We start from the raw sequence: 14,992 nt of genomic DNA on the forward strand, positions 1-14,992 counted from the left end.
TAGTCGATTCAGGAGCATCTCGCCACATCGTGAATTCAGATGAATTGTTTGTTTCCAAGAACTCAGCACAGCGCAGCCAGGTGGCTCTAGCAGACGGAAGTACTTCCGAAGTGATTTCGGGGGGTGCAGTTTTTGTTCCTTGTCTTCGTGAATGCCTGCAAAATGTACTTTGTGTGCCGTCATTAAGGAGCAATCTGATGTCTGTAGATTGTTTGCTAAAAGCTGGGTTTAAAGTGTATTTTGAAGGAGACAGTTGCATTATTAAGAAGGCTGGTGAGATTTTAGGCACTGCTAAGTCAGAGGGAGGCTTGTTTTGGCTTAAAGCAGGATCTCAAGTTGCAGCAGTAGTCAGTAAATCTCAGCCTGCAGTGAATAACAAAGCTATACATGACAACTGTGTGCACTTATTGCATAGGAAAATGGGGCATGCTTGCTGGAAAAGTGTACTAAAAATGTCTGAATTGGCTGATGGGGGTAATTTAAAGAGTTGTAACAAGTACCTTGATTGTAATGTGTGTAAAAAGGTTAAAACCCACAGAGTCTCTTACCCCAGAAGCGACAGAGTTAGTGAGGCACCGCTACAGCTGGTTCACATGGACGTAATTGGCCCATTTGCTGTAAGCAGGGGTGGATCGCGCTTTTCACTAACAATTGTGGATGACGCCACGCGTTACTCCTGGGTTTTTCCCATGAAGAATAAGGGTGACGTGTTCACTAAGTTTAAAGGCTGGGTGGCATCTGTGGAAAGATTTCTGTCCATTAAACTCAAAAGGATTCAGACGGACAGAGGTGGCGAATTTATGTCAAATGCCTTTAAAGATTGGTTACAAAAGCGTGGCATTGGGCATAGAAAAACGAACGTTTTTTCCCCAGAGGAGAATGGCGTTGCAGAACGAAAAAACAGATCTTTACAAGATATGATGTTTGCCATGCTTGATGATGCTGATTTGCCCATGTCTTATTGGGGGGAGAGCATGCTCACCGCGTGTTATCTCCAAAATAGGCTCTTTCATCAAACAATAGGTACAACCCCATACTTTAAATTGTTTCAGAAAAAACCCAAAATTGACCATTTGCATGTGTTTGGATCAAAAGCCTGGGTATTAATTCCGAAACAAATGAGGAAGAAGGGAGATCCTAAGACCAAACAGTTAGTGTTTGTGGGTTACCAGGAGCTGGGAAAAGGTTTCCGCTTTGCTGAAGGGACAAATGGCATTGTGATCTCCAGGAATGCCAGTTTTTGTGAACATAGTGGCTGGGAGAGACTACATGCCAATACTGAGGTTTGGTTTGAACCTTCCCAGGAGCTTCATGACTCTGAAGGTAAACATAGAGAATCAGAGTCTGAGGGGGAGGAAAGTTCAGATAAGAGCTCTCAAGAAAGTGGAGTTAGCCAAAGACCAGTTGCTAAGCAACAAAAGAGAGGTCGTAGTTCTGAGGAGGAAAGTGGGTCAGAAGAAAACTTTTCTCCCAGAAGATCTAAAAGACAAAACAAAGGAGTGCCTCCGGTGCGTTTTTCTCCAGATACTGCAAATGTGTTTAGTGTAATTGCAGAGCCCAAGAGTTTTCAGGAGGTGTTAAAGTTACCAAAAGAGGAGGCAGAGCGCTGGAAAGAGGCAATGGAGGAAGAGATGTCCTCTCTGAATGAGCACAAGGTCTTTACACCAGTAGCAGCGCCTGAGGGGGCAAAGATTGTAGGCTGCAGGTGGGTGTACAAACTTAAACCTCTGGTGACAGGAGAGTACAAATACAAAGCTCGTTTAGTGGCTCAAGGATACTCTCAGAGGCCTGGAAAAGATTATGACGAGACTTTTTCCCCTACTGCTAAGGGAGACAGTGTAAGGCTGATTTTAACGCTTGGAGCAAAGAGAAAACTCCTGTTAAACCATTTTGATATCCAGACTGCATATTTACATGCATCAATATCAGAAGACCTGTATCTAGCCGAACCGCCTGGTTATGAGACAGGTTCCAATAGTGTGTTAAAATTAAACAAAGCTCTATACGGTCTCAAACAGGCTGCAAGATCTTGGAACAAATGTTTCCATGAGGCCTTAGTGTCATTTGGTTTCAAGCAGAGTACAGCTGACAATTGTGTTTATGTACGTGGTACAGGCAGTGATCAAGAGTTTTGTCTGATTTATGTAGATGATGTTTTGTATGCCTGCAAAACAGATAAACAAACTAAAAGGTTTGCCAAGCAATTGTCCAGTAAGTTCAAAGTGAAAGACTTAGGCCCGGTTAGGACATATCTAGGGTTGGAAGTGTGCTGGGCCCAAGATGGCAGCTGTCTAATTAGTCAGCAGAGCAAAGTCAAACAACTACTGACTACATACAGGATGCAGGATTGCAAAGGGGCAGTGGTGCCTATGGATCCAGGTTTCATAAAAACACTTCATATAGATGAGAGTCCTGAATTTGAACATCCTGATGTATATCACTCTGTAATTGGAAGTTTATTGTATCTAGCACAGTGGTCCAGACCTGATATTAGCTATGCAGTAGGCATATTAAGTAGATTGGTCTCAAGACCCACACTAAATGCCTGGAAAGGGGTAAAACAAGTTCTGAGGTATCTCAAACAGACAATTGGCTATATGTTACAATTAAATTCTTCAGAGGATGAAATGTTGAGTTGCTACTGTGATAGTGACTGGGGAAATTTGCCGGATAGAAAATCTGTCACAGGACTAGTCATAATGGTCGGTGGAGCTTTAATCAGCTGGCGGTCACGCAAGCAAGACGTTGTAAGTGTGTCATCAACGGAATCAGAGTACGCCGCATTGAGTGAATTGTGCAACGAGGTGATTTATTTCAAGCATTTGTTAGCAGATTTAAATGTAAATTGTGGAGAACCAGTACAAGTTTACATTGATAATCAAGCTTGTATAACATTAAGTAAAACAGAGGGTTTCAAATCGCGTTCCAAACATATCTCTGTAAAATACCAAAATGTACGTTGCTGTGTACAAGACAATGTAATCACCTGTACTTATGTATCAAGTGAAGAAAATGTAGCAGATGTGTTAACTAAACCATTGGCAAAGATAAAGAACAAGCGAATGTGCAAGGGTTTAGGTTTGCTGGAAAAATGATCTCCTACATAGGTGTATTTGGTGTTAATTGTTCAGCAGAATCTGTGAGGGGGTGTTCAGTTTCTGTTAATTGGTTCTCGTGGGAAACTTGCAGATTCTAGCTTCGCACAATTAACTCAGGCTGGTGTCAATTTACTCTTGGCAGAAAGCCCAGGTCTGCTTGACCTAGAAACTACTCACTCTGATTGGTTAACGACCAGCACTCTGCTCTGTTATCAAGGGATTGCTAGCTCAGTTTGAAGTGAGGTGTTGTTAGGAGTAGAAGTGCTGTGTATGGTTTTGAGAGAGAGAAAGAGAGGATTTATTTTGTTTTGATTTGTATGCAGAAACTCTGCTGGTTTTATTTTTCCTTTTTTAATAAATCCTGTAAATAGTTATTCTGAGTCTAGCTGACTAGTCATTACTGCCGCAACTAGCTTCCTCGCTGTGCAGGAAAACTCTGCTACGTTTGGGCTAAAGCCAATAGGGCTATGCCTGACACTTCAAAGTTCCATGATCCCAGACATTTCTAAGTAGTGCTTTCAAATAACTACACATTTTTTGCAATTAAGTTAATTGGTCCTGTGCTTTCGAACAATGAAGGCTGAAGACTTGCAAACATTCATTTTCATCATAAGAAGGATGTCGTATAAAAGTTCTTGTGGGAGTAGTCAGTATTTTAAGTAACATCATTGGACCTTTATTTGTCTGCTAGCTTTTGTCTCCTGTGGAATTGCTACTGGAACTGTTTTCTATTGTTTGTGGCTGATTTTATTTAATTGGCCCTCTGTTTGTTCTGTTGCTGCATTTTTAATACTAGGCATTTGTACTATTTTAATGGGGTGTGTATATATGCTTTTTAATTACATTGTTAGAAGTAAGGTTTGTATTTTAATGATTTGTATTGGGTTTTAAAATGTTGAATATCACCTCAGGTTCCTTTGAGCAGATAGATGACTCATTAATAATAAGTAAATAAACGAAGAAAAGGTCATGCCTGGAAAGCTACAGATTTCATCAAACAGAACTGCTCAGATTGTGGGAGGAGGAAGGGGGGTGTTATAACAAGCTAACCTGAAGGGGGGAAAAATCACCTATTCAGAACTAGGATAAGAAGCTATGGTTGGAATCCAGACTTAGTCACGCTTACAAGAGTCTCATTCATTCATTCATTCATTCATTCATTCATTTATTTGAAGATCACAGGGCAGTCTAAAATGTAAAAACAAATACATATATAGCAAAATAACGAACAAATCCAACAAAGGTCATAGATTTTTTAATTAGCCAAAGGCAAACCTCCTTTGGGAGTGCATTCCAGAAGTGAGGAGCCACTACAGAAAAGGCCTGCTCTTACGTTGCTACCCTCTGGACCTCTCACAGAGGAGGCACATGAAGAAGGGCCTCAGGTGATGATTGCAGGGTCCAGGGTGGTTCATATGGGAAGAAGTGGTCCTGATCCATTTGAAGGATTTATTGGTCAAAGCCAGCACTTTGAATTGGGCCCAAACACTAATTGGAAGCCAGTGCAGTCAGGCTGCCAAATAAATGGTACCTCAGCCATGATTTGATCCAATACTACATTTCTTAGCTATTGAAAATGACATAACAGAAAATGATATTTAAAGAAACTAAGCGATATTTTATGAAGGAATCAAATCTTGTTATCAGAGGATGACCAACTGGCAGGCAATGAACCAGACATGACTCCTGCTTGTTTCAGTTTTTGCAACTTGTTATCCCACTTTAGCTGGGCAAGTGTCATGGGCCAAGCCCAGCTTCTGCTCTTGTCAGTGTGTCTCCCATTGATAAATGAGAGGAAGAGTCAGAGAGCTCTGTGTTATCAGAGACTTTTGGGGTGCCTCCTCATTCCATGTGTGGTAACCTGAGCAATGTTCAGCAGCACCCTCTCATTTAAAGTGCTGGGAGGGGCTGTGCTGTGATGAGAGGGGTGGTTACACTGCCTAAGCCTTGTGAGTGTGATTGCCATAAAAAGGACGACACAAAGCATGCCTCTCAGCTGGCCAGATCCCCTCTCAGCCCTTAAATGAGAAAACATGCCAAAGATCAACAAAGTGCCACTGCTTGTTTCATGCCTGCCAGATTCTTTAGCTTGGGGGTGGGCAGAAATGACATTGTGGTTGATGGGGTCTGGCCTCCAAAAATCCTGTCATGAGCCTGAAGACCATTCCTGTACTGTACGTCCCATTTAATGCACAGGTTGGCTAGAACCACGATTACAAGCAATTTACCTACAACCACATCTCTAATTCAGTTGGCATTTATCCAACACACAGGGAGGATAGTCTAACCTTTATCATCTCATCCATAATATGCACATCAAACCCTTCACAGGTACCACACGGACTGCGGATTCGCCACAAGTCCTAGCGGGAAAGAAAAGGGGGGGACACAATGTTATTGTTCAGTGTTTTAAAATTAAATTAAATTAAAACATGAGAAATTGTATCAAAACTCTACATTTCATCACTCCCAGGAATATGATAGCTATATTTTGAGAATTAAATCGTTTCAAAGAAACAGAATGTCAAACGACCAGAATGTCAAACACACTTATCCATGATATATTAAAACCACCCCAAAAATAAACTCTAATATATCAAGATAAAAACCACTTGAGGACTAAAGAAAAATGCTGCAAACTAATAAATACCAGATAATTAATTGTACTTTGAGGAATCTGTATCATTAGGAACTGATCATTTCCCCCTCCTCTCTCTTTTTTGTATGTGTGTCAGGTCTTTTTAGAGTGTAAGTCCAAGGAACTATCTTACTACTGATTTTGTAGCTGCAAAATGGAATACTGTTTGGCTAAATGATGAAGTGCAATTTTTTTTAAATAAACAAAGCATAGTATTGTAACTAAACCCACCCACACTGCCCTGGGGGCAAAACAGAAACCAGACATAGTTTTGTTACCTTGAATTCCACAATCATCATGTGAAGTGAAGCAGACTGGGGCAGGACAGTCACATCGCTTGTCAGGTGGCTTGCCAGGGCTGTCCGGGCGTACCAGAAATATAAATTGTGCCATGGCAACAAGCTCGTAGAGAAGAAGGGTTCACCAATTAAAAGTGATACCTTGGGGTGGGGGAAAACATACATGAGGCTCAGATGGGCAACAGGGTGACAGACCACACTTTGTACCATTTGGCAGGCCTTCCAAGTCTGTCATTCTGCATAGGTGGGATTGGTTGCCAGTTGGGTACATGCAATGTAGAATGGTAGCTTCAGTTGCATGGACTCCATGTGTCAATTCCAATGAACTGGACCTGGGTTTGCCACTGCCAGCCAGTCAGCCAGCTCTAAGATGATGGTAAAGATTGAACTAAACTCATACCATGACATATTGCCTACGTAATGCATCTATAAATGGTATGGCCCGTAACAGCCGCAATTTCACAGCACTTTGGAGCTTAAGTGAACATAGAAAGCCCTTAACACATTTTTGTAGTAGTAGTAGTAGTAGTAGTAGTAGTAGTAGTAGTAGTAGTAGTATTTTTATTTGTTTAGCTATAAAAGCCATAACAAACACAAAAACTAAACTGCCAGTCAATTTGGAAGAGGTAATTGTATCTTTTCAGTCTTGCCCAACATACTGAGTGGGTTCAGAGATCAAACCATGGTGTAGAGCCACAAAGCTCCTGAATACTTGTTCAAGAAATGTCAAAGCAAAGTTTACATTTATGTGTGAACTACTTCACCACTCTAAAGACCAGCAGTGGAGCTACTACTTAACTTTTATATATTGCATACAACTTCAGCGGCCAACTAATGAGGGAGTGAAATACCTCTTGACATGCTTTGATAAAGATTATCCTCTCAAAGAGTAAAATGTTTTGGTCACACAGATATTTAGTTATCTTACCTTTTTATCTTCAAGATCTGAAGAGATCAACAATTCAGGATGTTTCTCTATTATTTTAATTTTATCTTCTAGATGATTGGCCTTAAAAATCTTTTTTATGAAAAAGAAAAGATGAAAGGTCTTAGTGTTTTGTTTTTTACTGTTGTCCAAGAATGAAACCTCTTCCTAACTACGTAACGGAAAAACATTCTGAAATGTAAAATGACTTATTTTGGGTAACTAAAATGCTCTACTTTCATAGTGGGCAGGCACTTTTGCCATTACAAAAGAAAACAAAATAAACAGGAGGAGTAATAAACATAAGACAGCAGTTGCATGCAGATATGACTCCAATATTCATTACTTACTTTCTGCATGAGTGAATGAGAAACTGCAGAGCTCTCCAGTGTAAACACCTAGAAGAAGAACAGAACACACTGGCTTAATCAGACCTGCAATTTTGGGTGGAAATTTGGGAAGGAATACCTGTCCCATGAGCAATGAAAGGACCACACTGGTGATTCACTGGGGAAACTCCTATCCTTGAATGACGCTCTCCCTTCCATTCTGATTGGTGTAACACCCCTTGGTTATGTGTGGTCTGCTCCACTTTGCAAGCAGCCAATAAAGACTCAAGAGCAAGACTTACAAAGAACATCAAGAATGTCCTGTATAGCAATTAACTGCTCAAATAAGCAGCGATCTACTTAAGTAATCTCGATAAAATAAATACATAAATATATAAACATGCACAAATATTAAATACATAAATATATAAACATGCACAAATACTGCATGGCATGGCCCATTCCATTACATAACTTAGCAGTCAAATGCTCTGCCACTGAGCTATACCTTCCTGTCCTGTCCCCTTTATAAAGATCTGAGGAATGAGATCATCACCCGACTCTTGCTTACCATCCCAGGACGTCCATCTGCGACCACATTGTTCTTTCTTTTATCAGATCAAAATGATCAGACAACAGCAAAGGTTGCTAGGTTTATCGAGGGTGCAATGAGATTAAGGGCCACTATCTGAACGATAATCTTGGTCATTTGATTGCCCCTTTTACCCATTGTTGTCTTTTTAACTGTATATATTGCTTGTTTTATGTTGCTAAGGCCGTTGGCTAATGTGAATAAAGTTTATCTATCTATCTACATAACTTAGCAGGACCTAGGGGATTAAGAATCCTACTCCAGTCAGTCAGCTGGATAACTGTTATCATGAGTAACATACTCTGCAAAACTAAATGTATACTGATAACAGTAACAGGTCTGTACCCAAGGAACTTACAAGCTAAATTTTGCCAGTAATGGATGCAACACAGAGAAGGCTGTTCCAAGAGAAACAAGACTAACAAGGGATGGGCATGGGCAAATGCAAATATTTTTACTTTGTTTCAGGAGGAGATGAGGACGAAAGGGTGCCAAAGCATCTTTAAAAAAAGGGGGGGGTTGGAGGTTGGAAGAGAGGTATTGAAATAAAGAACACTAGTTACTCCCACTAGTTCTGGGAGTAAGAGGCCGCAAATGAGACTGAGTGGAGCAATTTCAGTGCTCAGAAGAGTTGTGGAAGACCAAATAAATGCCACAGACGGCTCTTAAGGAAAAGCACTGAAGATAGATATAACATAATTTTTTTAAAAAATGTATAAAGGAATTGAAGAGTCAGAACATATTAAAAATAGCAAACATTTCAATGACTGGGGGTGGGGTTGTACCTCTTTTGCTCCAAGATGGTGAGCCAGCACAGGAAGGAGGCTGCCATCACTGATGCTGAGGCAAACACTGTTTGGCTTCAGAACCTTCAGAGCGAAAAGACAAGCTGTCAGCAGTTTCCTCCTTTCCAGATGCAAAAGGTCACTGATTAAGGACTGACACATTCGCTTGTTTGAAATTACTAAGCATTGTTGCATCCCCAAGGCTGTCTAAAATCTCCATGTTTCAAGTAGAATTCATGACATTTTAAGGCAAAGGATGCATGTTTTACATTAGAAAGGTAAATACTTGTGAGAGGAAACCCACAAAACATTGTCACTATACATATTTATGGACTCAATTTTTAAATCCATGTTCTTTTTCATTTTACACCAAGACATGATCCAGTTAGCCAAGTCAGGTCATGAAGGAAAGTGAAAAACAAAGCAGTTTTTGAAAGAGTACATAGGAACCCAAGAAGAGCCTATTGCATTAGGCCAGTGGCCCATCTAGTCCAGCATCCTATTCTTACAGTGGCCAATGAGATGCCTGTGGGAAACCCTCATGCAAGACATGAATGTCACAGCATTGGCCCCTCCTGTGGTTTCCAGGAACTGATACTTGAGCAACTGTGGTTTGCAATAACTGGTAAAAGTAGCCAACAGAAACACACACCTTCAATCTCCATTCAAAGAAACTGGGCAGAAGGCTTCCTGAAGTTCTGGTGTAACAGTCCTCTCTATGCTATTTAAGGATCCCACCATCATATTCTAACACAAAGATAGCCAACATGGTTCCCTCCACATGTTTTGGACTACAACTCCCATCATCCCTAACCATTGGACATGCTGACTGAGGACACTACTTTCGCTACTCTTGCCCTAATAGTTAGGAAGGATTAAAAATTGTTTGTAAGGTTTTTACATCCAGTGCTGACAAAATGCTGGTTCTGTGTAATCCATGCCTGGCAAATTATGACCCAGCTTCACAGTCACATTCTCCTCTCCATGCCCTCCACCCATGTTAGTCCATTATACAATTCAGGAAAGGTGCCTTTTAAATTGTCACAGAGATTTATTATGGCATTCACTGGTGTGAGATAAAACCCACTTTGCCAGACATACATACATAAATTCGCTATAACTAAGGCTAAGCAATGGAGCTGTGGAATTTTATCAATGAATCACCATATTTCAGTCATTAGGTGCTGATGAAAAGATAGCACAAAAGACTTAGAAAGAAGATTTACTTCAAGTGCAGAGGACAGGGCAACCAGATGGAACCAAAGGACAAACTTAGCTGACAGGCTCGCTGATCAAATATGCTGTTCAACAATATACCGTATTTTTCGCTCTATAACACGCACCCGACCATAACACGCACGTAGTTTCTAGAGGAGGAAAATCTGTAGGCATGCCAGCCGTAGGCATTCCCTCCATAACACACACAGACATTTCCCCTTACTTTTTAGGAGGAAAAAAGTGAGTGTTATGGTGCAAAAAATACGGTACTTGCTCTAACTGGAAAACTCAACCTCTAACTTAGGCTGGTATAGTTAAATCTATCTTTTTACAAGTTTGTATCATTAAACAAAAAAAGGTTCCCAAGCATCGCTTCAAAAATCAAATAATTATAAATGATTTTTTTTTAAAGAAAAACCACCTGCTCCTTGATTCCTTGTGGATTTTTATTTTATCTGTATTGCTTAGAGAGATTTTAGCAATTCTCATAGCATCTCAAGATAGGCAAGGTCTTAACAGGCATATCTTTAGACTCTACAACAGATGCTACAAGAGATTTAAATTCTTATGTCACAGGTAGGCAATTTGCAGCCCCCAACATCTCCTGCAGTTGCACCATTATTCTGTCCCATCAGAGTTCCTATCTTCCTGTTCATTTTGTTGTTGCTCATCCTGGCATTTCTACGTAGTTACAGAACAAATATAAGAGGCAGTATTTTATTTAATAAAAATAATCTGTTTTTGTTTTTTGTTCGTTTACCAGGTTGTATCGTTTTCCCCAGCTATTTAAAAACAAATTGGTGGACTTCTGCTTTGTTCTCATGTGTATTGCACACTAAAGTCAGAAAGAAATTACTTTCACTTGCTTTCCAGAATGATAGCTGTATTGGTCCATTGCATTAAAAACCATACAGAATTCCCTGCAACTGGAGGTACATCAAGTATCAACAGTGAATAAGCAAAACAGTATTGTCAGGGAACTGCCATCGGAAGGACAGGAGGTGCAAAGGCTCCCTCAGGTTGAAAGAGACGGAGCAGCTGAAGAGGGAACCAGTAGGGGGCGAGCAGGAACTTCCAGGGAAAGTGAGTCGGAGGGGTGGCTCAGAGACGTTTCCAGCGAAAACAGTGGAGAGGTCTCAGGACCTCCTATAGGGACACCCACGCCTCGCCGGAAACTGTCACGCAGAGAGTCCAGAAGACGTGTTTCCGTGAAAGAGCTTTTATGTTGGAAACGTTTCCGAAAGCAACCACTTTCGGATTCTACTAGCGATTGACGCAGCCATGCCGGAGGGGCTCCGTCACAGGCAGAGGTTTGAAAACCTGATCAAACTCTGAGGGACTTGCATTTTACGCACAAGCAGCTCATCATCCCACCACAGCAATCCGAAAGTCCCTGAAAGCCAGCTTGTGCAAGCAGCGGCATCATGAGCGACCCAGCCGGAACCGGAGGAGCAGGAGCAGCTGGAGGAGGTCCAAGCCTGGAAGAAAGGTACAGGGCGTTGGAGATCCAGCTGGCCATGCAAACGGCGAGGCTTGAGGAGAGGAGGGCTCAGGATGCAGAAAAGGGAAAGGAGAAAACCACCTCGATAGCCAGAAAGGTGCCAGGATTGGTGCAGAAATTCGGGGGAGATCCCAGAAACTATCATGCCTTTAGAACTGAGATGCAATACGCTCTCAACCTGCAGTATGATGACTTCCCCGACGAGGAATCGCGAGTGGCTTTTGTAATTGGCCATCTCGAAGGGGGGGCGAAGGATTGGGTTCGACCCCTGATGGCAGTGAATAATGAGATACTAAAGGACACGAGGAAGTTTTTTCGTGCCATGGACCTGATGTTTTCCAGTGACATTGAGCAGGGGGTGGTACGAAGGCAGTTAATGGCTTGCAAACAGGGGAGCCGATCTGTTCGTGAGTACTGGACTGAGTTTACTATGCTGATTCATAAATTGGGGTGGGACCTATCGGCGGAACCCATCCAAATGCTTTTTGAAGAGGGGCTTTCTTCGGCCGTTAAAGATGAACTTTCCCGGGGGCCAAGGGCGGAGTCTATGGACCAGCTGACCAAATCCGCGCTGGCCATAGGAGCGCGCCAGGAAGCGAGAGCTTTGGAAAGGCGGGAAGGGAAAGGAGAACGTTGGAGGGAACTGCGCATTCCGGACATTCCAGAGCCACCTTTCCCGCCGGCAGAGCCGATGGAAGTTGGAACAGCGCGGGCGCGCGCAGTTTCAAATCCCAGTGAAGGGCGGAAGAAGGAGGGAAAGAGCGCCAAGAAATGTTATCTCTGCCAACAGCCAGGGCACTTTGCCAGAGTCTGCCCACAAAGAAAGGAATGGCAAGGGATGGCAGGAGCTGTGGGGGAAAGGGAGGAGGAAAACAAGGAGCAAGTAAAAGCCAACGCCTGGCTGCCACCGTCGGGGCACAGCAGCCAGGCCAAAGAGCAGTGAAAGTGCCCACGCCAGAACCACCCAGACCTGCTTTAGTGATAGAAGTGTCACTAGAGCTGCCAAATGGACACCCCCTACAGGTCAAGGCGCTTTTGGATTCAGGCAGCTCCTGTAATTTTATGAGTAAGGAGTTTGCAGCTGAGCACCAGATACAGACCACCCCTTTAAGTAATCCCTTGCAGGTGACCACGATTGATGGCAGAGAGCTGTTGGGAGGAGAAGTTAGCCAACAGACTGTCCCGATGATAATGAGGGTGGCAAGGCACACCGAACGGATAGCGTTTAATGTGGCCACCTTGGGAGGAGCTCCCATCATCTTGGGGATGAGCTGGCTGGCGCTACACGATCCGCTAGTGGGCTGGCATCAGAGGGTGGTCTCCTTTGGGTCAGCGCATTGCCTAGAACACTGCAAGCAGGGGAAGGTTCAGGGCGGAGACAAAGTCACCCTAGCCGGGATGGAAGTAATGGGCAGAGGGAAGGTGCCCCCGCAATACGCAGATCTGAGCAACGTATTCAGCGAAAGGGAAGCAGACAAACTGCCGCCGCATAGACCCTTTGACTGTCAAATCAACCTACTCCCTGGGGCCCAACTCCCAGTGGGCAAGCTGTACGCCATGTCCGACAGGGAGATGCAGGAGCTGAGGGAGTTCATTGACAAAAACCTGAAGCGAGGTTTCATCAGAGAGTCCCGAGCGGTGGGGGGCAGCCCAGTGTTTTTTGTGGACAAAAAAAAACACAGATAAGCCGAGACTTGTGTGTGACTTCAGGGCCTTGAATGCAGTGTCGGAACCCCTGGCTTTCCCTATGCCCCGAATTGATGACATTTTGACCAGGGTAAGGAAGGGAAAGATTTTTACAAAGCTGGACCTGCGGGGGGCGTACAATCTGATACGCATAAGGAAGGGAGATGAATGGAAGACCACCATGTTCACCCCTTTGGGAGCCTTTGAATACCTCGTTATGCCCTTCGGTCTACAAGGAGGCTCCGCGTGCTTTCAAGCGTTTATTAACCACGTTCTGGGGCCTTTGCTCTACAAGAACTGTGTGGCCTTTTTAGACGACGTGTTGGTGTATTCGGAGGATGAGGAGCAGCATGTGAGGGACGTTCGAGAAGTGTTGGGCAGGCTGCAAGCCAACCAGCTGTGGGTGAAACTGGAGAAGTGCCAGTTTCATACCAAGGAGGTGGAATTCCTGGGGTACCGCTTGTCAGACAAGGGATTGGCCATGGATCCAGGCAAGGTCCAAGCGGTACTGGAATGGAAGACACCGAAGACCAAGAAGGATGTGCAAAGATTCTTGGGGTTTGGGAACTTTTATCGGAAGTTCATCAAGAACTTTGCCCACTTGACGGCGCCCATCACCGACTGCCTCAGCAGCAAGAAGAAATTTGTTTGGACGGCGGAGGCGGAGCGAGCATTTGAAGAACTGAAAAGGGCTTTCGCCTCGGAAGAACAACTTCTGCATGTGGATTTACGAAAACCCATGAGAGTGGAAACCGATGCGTCCGACCGGGCGGTAGGGGCGGTACTTCTTCAACCGGGGAGGAGTATGTCAGAGTGGAGACCGTGTGCCTTCTTCTCGCGGAAGCTGAATAAATCCGAGAGGAACTACACGGTGTATGACAGGGAACTACTTGCCATTCACGAAGCGTTCCGGAGGTGGAGACATTTATTAATTGGGGCACAACAAAAGGTGCAAGTGTGCACCGACCACAAGAATTTAGAGTATTGGAGAACAGCTCGAGTGCTCAACCAACGACAAGTGAGATGGGCACAGGAATTCTCTAAATTCAACTTTGAAATTTGTTATGTGCCAGGTCCAGAAAACGTCAGGGCGGACGCTCTCTCACGCAAACCAGAGTATTGGGAGGGGGAGGGGGCGATTGAAGAGAGACATGTCATCCCTGAGGACCGCTGGGTGTGTGGGGCGGCGCTGGTGGGGCAACGAGAACTGGTAGAGGAAACGGAAAATGATGAATATGCCCAGGATAAGCTCAGAGGACTCAGGGGGGAGGGCGAGAGCCCCGAAGGTTTTGAGGAAAGAAATGGGGCATTGTATTACAAAGGGGCACTGTATATACCCGAAGGTGAATTGAGGGGGAGAGTACTCAAGCAGTTGCACGATAGCCCCACGGCGGGACATTTTGGGCAACACAAGACCATGTGGTTGGTTACCAGGGAATTCTGGTGGCCCAAGGTGAGGGAAGATGTAAGGGAGTATGTAAGAGGGTGTGACCAATGTCAGCGAGCCAAAGGGGAAAGACGGGAGCCGGCAGGGTTATTAGAACCATTACCCACACCAGAACGGCCTTGGGAAGCGGTATCAATAGATTTTATGACGGATCTGCCGAAGTCCAAGGGGAAAACAGCCATCATGGTAGTAGTAGACCTGTTAACAAAGATGTGCCACTTTGTAGCATGCTCACATGCAGTCACAGCGGAAGAAACAGCGAAGTTGTTTGTAGAACACATCTTTAGGTTGCACGGGGCTCCCTTGAGGGTGATCTCGGACCGCGGCAAACAATTTACTTCCAGGTTCTGGAGGAAGCTCATGAGCTTGCTGCACGTGGAAGTCAATTTTTCAACGGCCCGGCACCCTGAAACCAACGGGCAGGCGGAAAGAGCAAATGGCATTCTTCAACAATATCTGAGGTGTTATGTCAAT

General features: G+C 43.8%; 1 protein-coding gene across 2 annotated transcripts in view; it reads right to left on the bottom strand.

Annotated features, from left to right (window-relative positions):
* The window catches only part of PRMT7 (protein arginine methyltransferase 7), a 35,216-nt gene that overhangs the window by 6,376 nt on the left and 13,848 nt on the right, over positions 1 to 14,992 (bottom strand). For both annotated transcript variants that reach the window (XM_028739565.2, XM_028739566.2), the window contains exons 11-15: positions 8,667 to 8,750; positions 7,311 to 7,358; positions 6,964 to 7,053; positions 6,015 to 6,176; positions 5,387 to 5,461 (exon numbers count right to left, since the gene is read on the bottom strand). In XM_028739565.2, the coding sequence (XP_028595398.2) occupies positions 5,387 to 5,461; positions 6,015 to 6,176; positions 6,964 to 7,053; positions 7,311 to 7,358; positions 8,667 to 8,750 (459 nt within the window). The remainder of the gene's footprint in view (positions 1 to 5,386; positions 5,462 to 6,014; positions 6,177 to 6,963; positions 7,054 to 7,310; positions 7,359 to 8,666; positions 8,751 to 14,992) is intronic.

The sequence above is a fragment of the Podarcis muralis genome, chromosome 7, assembly GCF_964188315.1.
Source record: "Podarcis muralis chromosome 7, rPodMur119.hap1.1, whole genome shotgun sequence".
NCBI lineage: Eukaryota > Metazoa > Chordata > Lepidosauria > Squamata > Lacertidae > Podarcis > Podarcis muralis.